Here is a 14,291-nt window from a genome sequence, read left to right as displayed (position 1 = left end):
TCAACTCTGCGTTTGGGGAAAGCATCAGGAGGAATCGCAATGCCAGCTTGCTATCAAAACCTTGGTCTTTGAGATATTGAAGGACACTCGCTGGACTGCATCCGTTTTGCAAGCTTGTCTATTAGCTTCTGGAGAGCAAAGGGAGTATGTGGGAAATGGTGTTGTCGGCTTAACTAAGTAGCAGTTCTGGGAAACCCCCTGCAGATGGAACATCAAATCTCACGTCAATATGATCTTTTGCAAATTAATTTGTGCATAAATTAAACAGAACGGGCGCTTGAAGACATCCTTGGCAGACGCTGCCAGTGTTTGAAAAAGAACAGTGAATTTCCATTTATCCAATCTGACACAGGGCTCCACGTTCATGTGGAGCAGGATTAGAATAGTCAACATCTGAGAAGGGCTGAAAAAGGACTTCAGTGTCTCCCTTCACCTTAGCCAATTTCCCATATCGCAATCCCAAAGGACGCATAGATTGATGCAGACCACAACTCACAGTACTGTGCTTTTGTTACAAGATTCCAGCCCTAACGCTGACTACCCACACCCCGTATACAGTGCTGCGCTGCTCTCAAGCTAGGTCCACGCAATAAACAATAACATTTAAAACAAATATTGAAGGACGAGGAGAGAGAGATCCATGAAAGCCAGATAAAAACACTTGAATCTACCCTTTATCATTAATCCCTGGACTACAGAGAGCTGCTCTCCAAACATCTCAGATTAAGTTCCAAAAGGCTTCAAGCTATCTCTCCAATACCACCCTTCAGGCAAAGATAGAACCCTAAAGTTGAACCACAAAGAGAACCCCAATATGTCAGTTTTGCCACATCCACAATCGCCCAGTTTAGAATCGCTGATCACCAGGCGTAATGTGTCTTGTACCCAACCATAATGATGGGAGGCGTGCCACCCACTTTTACTTCCTAAAAACAGGCAAACGATCCCAACAGAAAAATGGGAAATAAAAGTAACCCCTTCCAAAAATAGCCAATCCCAGACACACAGGACCCTGTCCCAGGCTTCCACCTGCGGTGCTGCATCGGCCAAGGTTTCCAGCAGAGCAGCACTGCAGGACGAAGATCTAATATTATTGCTGCCTCATCTGAAGAGGACATGTTTACTAATTGCGAACAAGTATGGATTACCAAAAGATCTATTTTTTTAGAGTCTCAATATACATTTATTTGCTTCAGAAATACTGCCTTTGGGAATGGGAACTACTATTGTAATCCTTGAAAAATAAAATAAATGTACTGCCTACTTAAAACATTGGCAATGCCAAGAGTTTTGGTGTTTACCGCTTTTCTTTGCATTTTTCATTAATAGGCACCACGGTGCAAGGAGGAGAGTGCAAAGTTTCAAAGATAAATGCGATAAGGGGTGCAGGTGTGCAATAGAACGAGAAGGGGAATAGAGCAAGGGAGGAAGCCATTGATGGAGCGGGCCATCGATGATGGGTATGAGGAAATATGAGCGAGAAAGGGTAAGAGTGAGAAGGTAAGAAATAAAGCCATAGTGTGAGAAGAAGGATGAGAGGGAGTAGGGCAGGGGGTAAGATGGGTGGGTGGGGGAATACAGCAGGTAGGCTGGGGTAGAGTGGGAGGCGCAAAAAAATGTGTAGGGTGGGTGGTGGGGGTAAAGAGAGGTAGTAGGGTTGAGTAGGCAGAGAGGGGGAAGGATAGGTGGGGATAGAGAGAGGGAGTGGACAGGTGGGTGGGGGTAGAGATAGAGGGAGTTCAGTGGATTCATGGGGGTAGAGCGGGTGAGGGAGGGTGGGTGGGATAGAGAGAGAACAGGGGTAGGGCGGGTGGGTGGGATAGAGAGAGCAGGTGTTTTGACAGTGAGAGCAGGGGTTGGGTGGGGGTGGATAGAGAGCAGGGGCTGAGTGGGTGGGGAAAGAGAGAGCAGAAGTTGGGTGGTGACAGAGCGAGCAGGGGTTGGGTGGGTGCAGGTAAAGCAAGTAGGGGTCGGTTGAGGTAAAGAGAGAGCATTGGTAGGGTGAATGGGGGTTGAGTGAATGGGGTAGAGTGAGTGGGGGTAGGATGGGTGGGTGTCAGTAGAGAGAGTGGGGGTTTGGTAGAGAGTGGGGGTAGCGTGGGTCGCTGCGGGTAGAGAAAGTGGGGGTAAGGTGAGTGGCTTGGCGTAGAGAGGTTAGAGGTAGAGATAGTGGGAGGTGGGTGGTTGAAGAGAGTGGGGATAGGGTGGGTGGAGGTAGAGAGAGTCGGAGTATTATAGGTTGGGTAGGTGATATAAGTTGGTTGGGGACAAAAACATTAAAAACAAAGCAGTCTCAAAAGCACTCATCAAAAGTAGCCCAAACAAAACCCAATCAGCTCACGTAATGGGGGTGGGGTGGGCGGGTAGGGGTAGAGAGAGTGGGAGTGCGGTGAAGGGTGTTAGAGAGATGGGGTGGAGAGAATGGGCTTTGGGTTGGTGGGTGTTTGTAAAAAACAGATCAGCCATCAAAAGTTGCCCATAAATATCCCACATGCCCGCGAACATTTTCCCAAAATAGCCCAAAATGAAACCACTGTGCAGCTGGGAAATGGAAAGCCAGGCACCCAACTTGCTTGTTACAACGCTGATGATTGGAGCAAATCTCGTTAGGGAGCTCCTCATTGGGTAGTACGGCAGAGGAGCTTAGAAAAATATATTTTAGTGAATTGGCCATTCCATTCCGTGGCGTTGCTGGTTGCTATGCCAACCGGATATTCTCAGTTCAGAGCCCCATTTCCCTCTCTCTCTCTTTTGTAACAATGGTTTTGGCAAATGTGTTGTTGGCTCCACAGAAATTCGCCAAAACCAAAAAAAGGGAATAAAATATTCCCCCTTCAAAATAATTTCCGGCTCCATGCTCGTTCCTGGTCTGACTATTTCCCATAAAGCAGTAGTACGCTGTCCCTGAATGCCAGCTTTGCCAAGAACTTGTCATACAAGATAGCAGCGCCCTTGATCTATCAGCCCACAGCGATCATCTTTCAAAATAAGGTCTGAAATACTGAGAACATTATGACAAACCCTGGAAGGGCAAGAAGGTTTGGTTGTCAACAAGTGGCTGCAGTCTCCACAGATTCAAGGACATAGGATGGTTCTCATTTTCTGCCCATCTCAGTCTAACACTGTATTATGCGCTGCTGCACATGCAATGGGTTTTATATAATGTGAACGTATGTATTTAGCCGACATGCAGGCGGTCATAAAAAATTCCAATGCTTTTCCTCTGCGGATCAATGGACATTCGATTAGTTGGGGCACTTATGCTGATGACGTAGTTCTGATCGATTCTACTCCAATTGGGCTGCAACAATTATTAACAAACGCAGGCATTTACCTACATTCGATAGGCATGGAAATCAACATAGATAAATCCAAGATTATTGTTTTTGGGGCCCAACTTGGCATCAAAGGAAGAAATTTCAAGTGGACATTAGATCGAAAAGTCCTTGCAAGAACAGACAATATCTGATATCTTGGGGTCATGTTCAATAAATCAATCAGAGAATGGAATTGGACCGAAGATCTGAAATCCAAAATGAACACTTTTGCCCTGCAAGGTGCCAAATTACATCGAGAATTCGGTAAATTCACTCTGATTCCTGTGATCCTGTTCTATCGCCAAAAAGTGGTGGCAGCAACCACATTTGATAGTGAAGCAGGACTTAACATAGATTCTGCATTCTGGAACAAGCTGGAAGCACAGTTCTGGAGGAAAGTATTGAAGCTGCCGAGATACGTGTCTATTAGTGCAATTTGCTTTGAATTAGGCGTTCAATCATTGAGTGCATCGGTCCTATGGAAGTCTTTTGCTGTTTATTGACAGATGATAATGCCTGGATCAATAGTCTATTATCAGATCTTGAAAGAAGCTTTAAACAGGCCCTACAATGGACTACTCAAAGATTGGTCTGGAATTGTGCTAAAGAATCTTGATTATGTGGGAGCCTCATCTGACCTATTATGTAACAATCCCTGTGCAGTAAAAAAAAGGTCAGCAACAGTGATTGGAGTATGACTATCGAAAATCGCTTGAAGTTGAAATCTAGCTTAATCCAAAACAATGATGTACGTGCAGCAAACTAGGTACGGAAAGTCCCTATAATTTCTTCCGTCGAAATACCATTGCGATACATTCCTAAGGATGAGACTCAATGCATTGTCGACATAAGAAATGTTGTTCCTAAGACACGACAAAAAACACTTCCGACAATATATGTCGTTTTTTCAACAAATGGGTGGAGTCGCTCCATGACTAGGTTGTCGAATGTCCAGCATTAATTGCGGAAAGAACTGTGGCCTTGGGGAAAGTTCGCTCCACACAATGACGACATGGATGAGTGGAGATCTTTACTACTTGCTGGACAGAATTACAAGTTAATATGTGGAACCATTGATTATTTGGACAGATTAATAGGTTTAGAAGGGGAAAGATAAGAGTAACCAGACATGTTGAATCATTATGATGGACATTTTAAAATCTATTTCAAACATGTGCTGAGGTCACTTCCGTTTGATGAGATGTGATGTGAAAGTTTTAATTAGGAAAGGTTTTGTAAAAAAGTTTCACATGAAACTATGAAGAAAAATGATGTGAACTTAGCTGTGAAGCAATGGAGCACTGTACAAGAAGGGGGTTAACGTAATAAGGTGCAATATTATGGATGCAGTTCGGAGAATAGACTGTTGATGCTGCACTTGGCAGGACATTGAGCAAGGGGACACAGGGCTGCAGGCAAAGAATACAGGCTAGAGTGTCAAAGGAGGACCTAGTCTTTACTCATTTGTATGTGGATCTGCAGCAGTGCTCCCAATGAAGGGATGTTCCACACAGTCCGGCCTTCCTAACTGCACTGTTGGGCCCTGTACAGCACCCATTGATTCGAGTCCATCCCTAGATATCTTTGGCTATGATTGAGGAAGCCAAGTGGATTCCCTGTTAATAGCCCTAAAAGCCCCCAAATGTGGAAGGCAATTGGCGAACTCTAGAAAATGTGTCCTGCTTGTTTCTGTGTCAACTCCCCCAACCCCTGAAGACCACAAAAGTGTCCAATAGTTAAGCAAGTACTCGCACATTTTCCCACCCTATTCAATGGCAGTGTTTACTGATGGAGTCTGCAACCTGTAGCTCTACAGATGTTTTGGACTTTAATTCCCATGATCCTTCACAATTGGCTATGCTGGCAGGGTTCTATGGGAGTTGTAGTTCAAAACACCAGGAGAGACAACAGGTTGCAGACCCCTGGAGTTACAGGCTTTGAAAAGCAACTCATTCTCTTTCTTCAAGTTTCCACAAGTTTGATTGTCATCACTTACTGTGACTCTCTGGCAGTCCTGCATCTGGTCTGGTTTCATCATCACAAACCCTACCTTCTTGAGCAAGTCAACCACGTCAGGCAGGCTGGAGTAGCAAACAACTTTCATGAAATCACCAAATTAGAATCTAGGTGAATTCTAGAGTGTAGCATTGAATCCAGCGGAATTTTAGAGTGTAGCAATATATTATCTCAGGTGCATTTTATATAGCCAATGTGTAAAATCCAGCCGCACTTTGAACTCACCCCCTTCTAAATTCAGCCGGATCTATGCAACTAAGAAACCAGCCAAGACACATGGGTATGTATCAAACTCCATGCTTATGGAAAGTAGCCGAAGGCACGGTCACGCACCCGCACGCAGCTGCTGTCATTCACTACTCTAAGACACTTTGCACAACACCTGGGCCATAAGAATGCATCTATCCCTCCTGATATAAATTCGGTCTAGCTGCACACATAATAACTCTCCAACTCTCGCAAACTCTCCAGACCCCCCGTCAGGACGGTATTACCCAAATTGTTCGTTTACAATTGTTCGAATGAACAATTGACCGAATTTAAAGGGTCACAATTGACCTTTTCACAATTGACCGTATGTATGTGTATATATATATATATATATATATATTTATATTTATTTTGGGGGGTTTGGCGTCGGGTGGGGGGTTGTGGGGGGTTTCCCCCCACATATATGTTACAATTGACCTTCACAATTCGGTCAATTGTGAAAAGGTCAATTGTAATTCGACTTGGCCAACCCTACCTACCTACCTTCATATTGGTTAAAATGCACGCACGCATTAGAAACTACTCAGACGAATTTCCCATACCTGCACTTCGGTATCCCGAGGGCGTTCAACCTATTGCACGTTGTGACCATACCAATAGTGAAAGGCGCAATTCAAATGACCATTACATTAAACTGTAAAATGCTTTTCTCTCTCTTGACGACAAAGCCCCCACTGACTAGTTCTATGTTAATATGAGCGAATGCAAAGGCTGGAAAACACAACAGAGCCACAATACATGAAACCCAATAGAAAGAGAGGAGACGGGAACCGAGCCCAGTGTGGGAACGGCCGCCATTTTGAAGAAAAGCGAGCATTCATGAATTAGGAGTGCTTGAACTTAGTATTTGCTTCCACATTTTAATAAACCTGCAACCCCTGCCCCTTTCCCCGAAATAAAAAGAAAAATGCAAAAGGAGGCGGCCCGTTGATGAATGGATAATGCCCTGGAGAGTCATTGAGGGAGAGAGCCAAAAGGGTGAGGTAGCGAGAGAGAGGGGGCAAGAGTGTGGTTGAGTTATATTTATTAGGATTATATGTTTTCATGGTAAAACATCTCCACCCGTGTTTCCCATTCCCGACCTGTTCATGTCCCATAATCTTCCTGTTCCCACGCAGTGGCGTGTCTAGACTCTTTAGACCGGGAGAGCCCAAGTCGGGCACTGACTTATGCAGGGTGGCAACAGGCATGAAGTATGAGCGTGCATACACACAAAATGAATGACCATAGTTTAGGATAAAAGGGGTGGCACCTGGGGTGGCCAATCAGATTCCTGGGGTAGCACGTGCCACCCCAGGTCACTCCCTGGACACACCCCTGTTCCCACGCCGTCATAGCTGTTCCCCATTCCGGTTGTCATTCTACCCGCTACTCTCCCATTGCTGCACCCACCATGCTCCCTGGTCATGTCCCCACCCCCCACATACGGTATCAGGTAATATTATTCCCTCCAATTATATCGCCATATATATGGTCGTCAGGAACAGCCATAGGCAATATTATTAGTGGGGATAATTTTTTGGGTAAATTGGAGCAGGGGTCGCAGGGGTGTCCCCCGCTCCCTTTAAAATAATATGGGCATTGCGGGGGTGTCCACCGGAGGTTTAATGGGTTAATATTGCCGCAAAAATACGGCGCCATTCTTGTATGGCGATATTTTTGCAGGGATATTAACACATGGAACCCACATATTCCCACTGTTTCACCATGCTCTGTTCTCAATCTAATAACACTCCATGGTCTTCCGCACAATTTACCATACCCCCCCCCCCCCAAGCTCTCAGGGATACCCCCACTGCGTTTTAATGCTTTTCCATCCTCCTACCGTGACCCGTTGCACCCTTTCCATGTCCCGCTCCCTGCCCCCATGCTCACATTTCCACGCTTCTTCCTACACTTGATCGCCTTTCTTGTCATTCCTACAGTGAACCCTCACAGCCATTGCACTGGTACCTGTAAGATCAGACTATGCAAACCGCAGGCACATAGGCCTCCCGGCCACACTACCCTGTGAACTGTCTCCAGAGATCACAACACGCAGCAGCCAGACTCCTGCTGAGAAGATGAGAACACATCACCAGAGCGCTCCGGATCCTCCAGAGGCGTCCAGTCAATCCCAAGATCCAGCTCAAAACTCTCTGCTTTGCCCACTGATCCTTCATAAATTCATCCCATATGTCCCAGTCAAGGGGCTATGATCCAGTGAAGCATCGCTATGGACAGTACCACACTACAACACAAAACGCTAAGGAGGCCCTCTTTAGTCACAAACACCGCCAATGCTGCCTGCGAGAGGGCCACTCGACCTTCCAGAGATTTCTCAAAATGTGTCTATTCACTAGGCATGAAGATGAAAAGCATTGCTAATATGGACTCGTCATGTGAGACTAGGAATAAATCACAGAGATCGGGCAGGCCTAAGCACCCGAAGGCCGTAGGACCAGGGACAACAAGGATATGACACTGGGTGCAGCAAAGCATGCCCCAACCTAGGCACTTGAGTAACAGGATGTACACCAGGTTTATTAAACAGATCCAATTTCCAAAGCAGGGCCTATGAACCTGAAAAGTAGTCACAGATATGGACTCCCATAGGGAACCTGCCGTTCACCCCCCTGGCCACTTCAACAGGCACCTCCATCTCTAAACTCACACCCAGCAAATTCTACACCTTTCCCACTAACCCACCACGGGACATTCCACCCCACACATCCTTCCACACTGGTAGGGTGGGCCTTGATCGCAAGCAACCAAGCATGATTTCAACAATTGGGGCTCCCTCTGGCAACAACCATCCCATGTGCCTTACCCCAAATCACAGGGAAAGGGTGCCTCGGATCTCCACACAGCAACACATCAGGGTTTTCACATGTTGCCTCTCCCTATATCCCCACTAAGTCCAACCCCTCCCTCTCTCCTGCAGGACACAGCACCAACAGGACGTCACTGTGTACTAGACCACTTGCATTACATTAGATTTGCTCCCACGGATACTTCTGCCGGATCCAGCTGTTCCTGTTCCCATGTTCTCAGTGTGTACTTGTACTCCCCTCTTCATGGTCCCCTTAATGCTCCCATTTACATTCCCAGAGTGTCCCTAGGCTACCTGCCCCTGTTAGGCAGAATCCTGTGCAGTGCCCTTAGGGACCACTACACACAATTAAGACTACAGGTGGCAATACAAGTTTTACCTTTGGTACAAGTCTGTACTACTATGTTAAAGTGGTAGCAGTAGAGGAGCAGCCAGGCTTATCTCAAGAGTATATGAGCAGTAGCAGAGATTACACAAAGGGACCACAATTACTGTGACTCAAGCAAACACTGACTCAAGGTTTCAGGTAGAAAAATATACGTACATTTATTTTTAAACCATTTGTTATAAACACAGCACTTCTATTAATTCAAAACCACACGTAAAATATACTACAACCAACCAATTCACTTTGGTGCACTCTAACTCAAGGTAAGTACCCGGTGTTTTAACGGATCGGTGTTGCGAAACAAGAGACGTGACCGGGAATACACTTGCGATCACTTTTTGACAGTAATGACAGTTCGGTCTTACTAAAGAAACGCGTATCCGCGGCAAGAATTGTTACCGGGGCAAAAACACACTTAGCACCTGGGTTAACCAGAGAGAGCAAAAATCATAGGCAATACTTTTGTCAAGGCAGACAGAATCAGAGAACACTATTTGACGGAAATTCAAGAGTCAATACGCCAGAGCCAGTGTCAAGTGGAACCGGGTTCCTGTTGTCGAGGATCACACAGTCGTACAGTTCGAGATTCAAAGTTGCCAGGAGTACTTAGATATTGTCAACAGAGGAAGCAAAAGTTATAAGAAGGAGGGAAGACAAGGCAAGCCTTGGAGATGAAGAAAAGGTATTCACCCTAATTCCTCAAGCAGAACACAGTACCTTATTCAATGGAGAAGCTGGTGCCCTAGCAGTTGTTCCTGTTGGTTTCCCGCAGACCCACGGTTCCTTGAACTTCGGTGCAAAGGAGGACATCTGTAAAGGTCTGCACCACACAGGGATGAAGCCGGCAGCAGCGACGACGAATAAAAGGTGAGCTCCTTAAAAACAGGAGAGGCTCTTCAGATGGCTATCCGGACGACTACAGCAGTGTGCAGCGATTTCGACCAAGAAGAGGATCCTCTGGCTGTGGAAGATGAGCTGGTTATCCCCACCAAGCCCAAGGGAAGAAGACTCCGGACTGGATCTTCTCTGGTCGTCGAAGGGTAGATAGCTCAGGACTGCAGCAGGGCTTCACCGGGACGGGGTAGTTGCAGCAGCCGTCTTCTTCTCCGCTTCTCTTTGGTTCCTTGTAGTTCCAGTGGCGACTCTGACTTCTAGCCCAGGAGACCAGCCTTTTATGCGAAAATCCCCCATTCACACAGCCTGGCTGTCAATCACGCAGCAGGGGGGTTGTCCAGCCCGGACAACCACCTCAGCCAATCATGGCAAAATGCGACTTGGGTCTCCTAGGATACCCTGTGCAGGGGGTGACTACACCCCTCCCTCACATTCAGCCCACCTAGACACCCAGGCGCCTGCAGGAGGGCTTCTGAGCAGAAGCCCGCCAAAAGACGGTGAACAAAGATGGCAAACCTGGTTTGCCGCGCAAAGTAAAACACAAGAAGGACTTTAACAAAAAGAAATGGCGAATAAACCCGACCAGAGCCAAAAGAAAAAGTATTTGGTCAAGCGAGTTTAAGTTTGAGGCTAATATAATAGCCTGAAACACCACCACGTTTATCTAATATAATCGCGGTAGGAAATTTAGGGTAGATACCACTGTCACCAGCCAAGTCTAAATTTTAAAAGAGCGAGGTACAGGATACAAAGGGATATGAAGTAACCCTTTGCAGTACTCCATGGAAGATGGGGTGTACTGGATCTGTGGTAAAATGACTAAGTAAAGTTAATGGCAACTTTACCCTTTTCTGAGGGACTGTAGTCAGCCCCAGAAATGGAGTCGGTGGGAAGTCTAAAAGACAACTCTGTGTCACTGCACTGAAGGTGCTGTGTAACACGCAAAAGAAGGGGTCTACTGAAGTGGTTTATCCCAGAGTCCACAATCATAAAAAAACAGGTAAAAGACACATGGTAAAACATGAGTAAGAGTGGGCGAAAAGCTCACACTCTTACCAAGTGAAAAAAATAAACTCCAGAAGTCCAGCAAAACTGCTGGGGGACTCACTAGGTGAGGGAAATAAGCCATAAATGAGAATTCTCCCTAACAGACCCTGTTCCCATTATCCTGCCCATGCTGTCTCTGTGTCCCTATGCGCTTTTCTGTGTACACCACCCGGTTCCCTTCCTCTGGTGTTAATGCTCCCCTCCATGCTCCCACTCTGTTCCTGTGCTTTCTGCACCAATTCCAATGCTCCCCTCCACTAGGGTTAGTCAGAATGTTAGACAGACGGATACTCCTACCTGGCAAGCAACGGTGCACACTACATCGGGGAGGCACACAACGGTTACAAGTAAGGGTACAGGGGGTGGCAGAGGGTTTGGGAACGCATGGGGGAGCTCCAGAAGGGGAGAATTAGGATTGAGCGGAGCAATCAGCGAGATGTTTTTTGAAGAGTACAGTTTTCAGGTCATTGCATAAAGTACTGGAAAGAATCCCAAGAAGGAGAGCACCTCATCCTCCTGTTCCACATTAAACATATTGAAAGTAAGAAAATAAGCAGCAGGAATGGGGGAACAGAGATGTTACTGCTCAGGTGATCAAACTCTAAACTCCTCAGGGCAACGCTGGCCTGTTGTCCTTATAGGTTGAGAATGAGTGTTTAAGGAAACAGTGATGTAAAGCGCTCCAAGCGAAACCTAAGAAGACGGAGAACTTTGTGCTCACCTATGGCTCCATAGCTACTTCCTTCCGGGGTGCCGGCTGAAATGGGGTGTGAGGCAGCCACTGTTCCAGCACCTGAAATTGAAAAAGAAGAATCAGGGATGATTAACCACCTAAATACATTCAATCAAAAATGCCTGAGAACTGACAGTCGCATGCGCTGCAATCCTGAGGGGTTTATGGAGGACAGGATCTGAAGTGTTGTGCGATAGGAGGCCACCATCCATTGAAACATCTGCACCCATGTATTATTGCTAGCTTTATCAAGCACCAACACATTGCCTCGCGGGGACACATCAGCATTCTTTATCAGAAGGACATTAGCAGAACATATGCTGTAGGCTGAGGTAGATGATATAGGTGGCCTATGGTTGAGTCGGGTGGTGCCACTGGGAGAGGTAGGTGATATGGGTGAGACCACAGCGTATAATCTGTGAGGCAATATTTCAGGATTCCGCCCCTGTTGTTGGAGGTGTCCCCTTATCCGACATTACTTAGCAATTGATACCAGGATACATGAGCAGTGGAAGTCTTGATGAACCAAACATTTTTCAAATGTGCCTTCAAGAGCATGTGGCTTTGTGGTGCTCACAAGGATCGAGAGACATTGCGGGGCCTGTGACCGTGAAGAAAAAAGAGCCTGCCCCGAAGTTCCAAATGTGGCTGGCCAGAAGTCATCTAACCCCTGCAGTGCTGTGGAATTGAATACCAACCTTCTGCCTAACATAGCTACATTTACCGCCTCCCCATAAAGCATTTGATTTTTTATTGTACATATTTTACGCTCAAATCCTTTCCGATCGGGCTGCAAGAACTTGTACCACGGCACAGGAAAACAAATCCTGATAAGTATTTCAGAGAAACTTGTGCCCCATGTTCAGAAAAATATAAATATAAAATAGACAATAAGTAATATTGACGTTTTAAAACATTGGATAGCTCGATAAAAATCCAGGAAGAATTTACGTATAAGATCAAAAGAATAACAAATCTGCGGCTTAAACCTTTCCACAGTCACTGATCAAAACCCTCTGCATTGTTCACAAGGCTTACTGGTGGCTGGGTCCAAAATATCTTCAGCTATCCCTCTGCAAATACCTCCCCTCTCGAGCTCTTCGCTCCTCTACCTCTAACTCCCTCAGGGTCAGTCATTTCTCAAAGAAACAAGCTGGGGTAGATCTCTGTCTTCGGCTGGGGCCTCCCTCTGGAATAGCCTCCCTGCCACTCTAAAACTTGAGGAGAACCATCTCCGGTTCTGGAAGCACCTCAAGACCTTCCTCTTTGCTTCTGCCTTCGCTCCCCCTCTCCCCTGCTGATCTGCTCTCTCTTGGCACTGTGCACCTGGCCACCCTCTGTCCCCTGGGCCCAGGTAACTGCTCACCCTGCCACCCTCCTGCACTGCCTCCTGGCCACCCCTCGCACTGGGGTCTGTATCTGTATCCATACAGTTCCCCCACCCCCATTTTCTTCTTTTTCTGCACTTATCAGACTTACCCAGTCTGCTGCCGTGAACACAGCACTTGCCACTTGCTGGCTGCACTACCACAGTTTATTGCCTCAATTATCCATTTATTTTGATGCATTATTATTTATCTGTTTCTCCTCTGCCCTGCACTCTCCACTCTCCCCCTTCCATGCACTTTTCCCCTTTCCCTTTCCCATGCACTTGCGCGTTCTCAATGTCACTGGGCCTAGTAAGATCGGTGTTGTGTTCTCCCCTGTTCCCCTCCCTTGCCTTGTCGCGATCTGAAACGCTTGCGTATGAGCGCGACACAAATAAAATATCATATCACTTGTGGGGCCTTAATTAAATGTTTGTCATGAATTGAATCATGACCATTACCTAGGACTTATCGATGCATAAAAAGGCAAACAATCTCACTTTATTAGGATGTACATCTGCATCCAGAGGGCACCTAAAGTGTTAACGGGAAGAGTAAAAGTGATATAAAAGAACCCAGTCATATTTTTTATAAGACAAGCATAACTTTAAACATTTGAAGAGTTCTTAAACGTGTTTATATTGAAGACTGAACTCATAATCCTGGTTCTATTTCCTCCATTTACACATCCAAAAAACAGAATTTGAATAAGGAAAAAGAATACCAGAGACATCAGTATTTTCTTAATTATTTATTATTAAATAAATTAGCCCATGTATGTCATATGTACACAAATAACTAATACTATTTCAGCTGCTGCAGAATGTAATTCCCCAGGTCCCCACATTAGCCTTCTTCACTCAGAATGTAATATTCAGAAGGTAGTTGCAGAGCCGTCCAGAGCTGAATTCCATGCGGTGCCTGTGGAAGTATCCCATGTCTGACACCAATGCGCAAGTGTATCAAGCAAGGCAGCGTTCTCAAGCGGTTTCATCAAGTTCCACTGTTTATGGTTTTGTACTGCACTACTGGTATTTGATTATTTTGTTCAGAGTATGCATGTCTTTTTCCTTGATGCTTTACATGTTTCTTTAGATGTGTATGCTCACTTTTAGTTGTGTCATTGCAGATAATGTCAAGATATATGGTCTAGGCTTTAAGTAATTAAAATGTTTTATGAGACTCGCCATGCATCATGTGCTGCATGCTTATAATTGTACGCATGCGTGTCATGTGTCCCTATCTCAACGCAGAGCCCAGCATGCATACCTTTGAAGGGAGGGAGTTGGAAAAGGTTTTATCTTTACAAGGCTAGATATTGGGGCATGGCGGTGTCCATGTTACGGTATAGCTAGGAAATAATGTACAATGTATCAGTGATATGCCCTCTCAGCACTTAAGAAATCACAATACTGCCTTGGAGCAACCAAGAAGTGAAGTCGACTTT

At 45.9% G+C, this 14,291-nt stretch overlaps 1 protein-coding gene across 3 annotated transcripts in view; it reads right to left on the bottom strand.

Annotated features, from left to right (window-relative positions):
- SIDT1 (SID1 transmembrane family member 1) overlaps positions 1-14,291 on the bottom strand; it is a 737,146-nt gene that overhangs the window by 258,033 nt on the left and 464,822 nt on the right. For all 3 annotated transcript variants that reach the window (XM_069635864.1, XM_069635865.1, XM_069635866.1), the window contains one exon: positions 11,466-11,537. In XM_069635864.1, the coding sequence (XP_069491965.1) occupies positions 11,466-11,537 (72 nt within the window). The remainder of the gene's footprint in view (positions 1-11,465; positions 11,538-14,291) is intronic.

Source organism: Ambystoma mexicanum, chromosome 7p, assembly GCF_040938575.1.
Source record: "Ambystoma mexicanum isolate Mex_15411 chromosome 7p, UKY_AmexF1_1, whole genome shotgun sequence".
NCBI classification, from domain to species: Eukaryota; Metazoa; Chordata; class Amphibia; order Caudata; family Ambystomatidae; genus Ambystoma; species Ambystoma mexicanum.
Note: the sequence above shows the minus strand (reverse complement) of the source record. Positions and strands in the feature narration are given on the sequence as shown.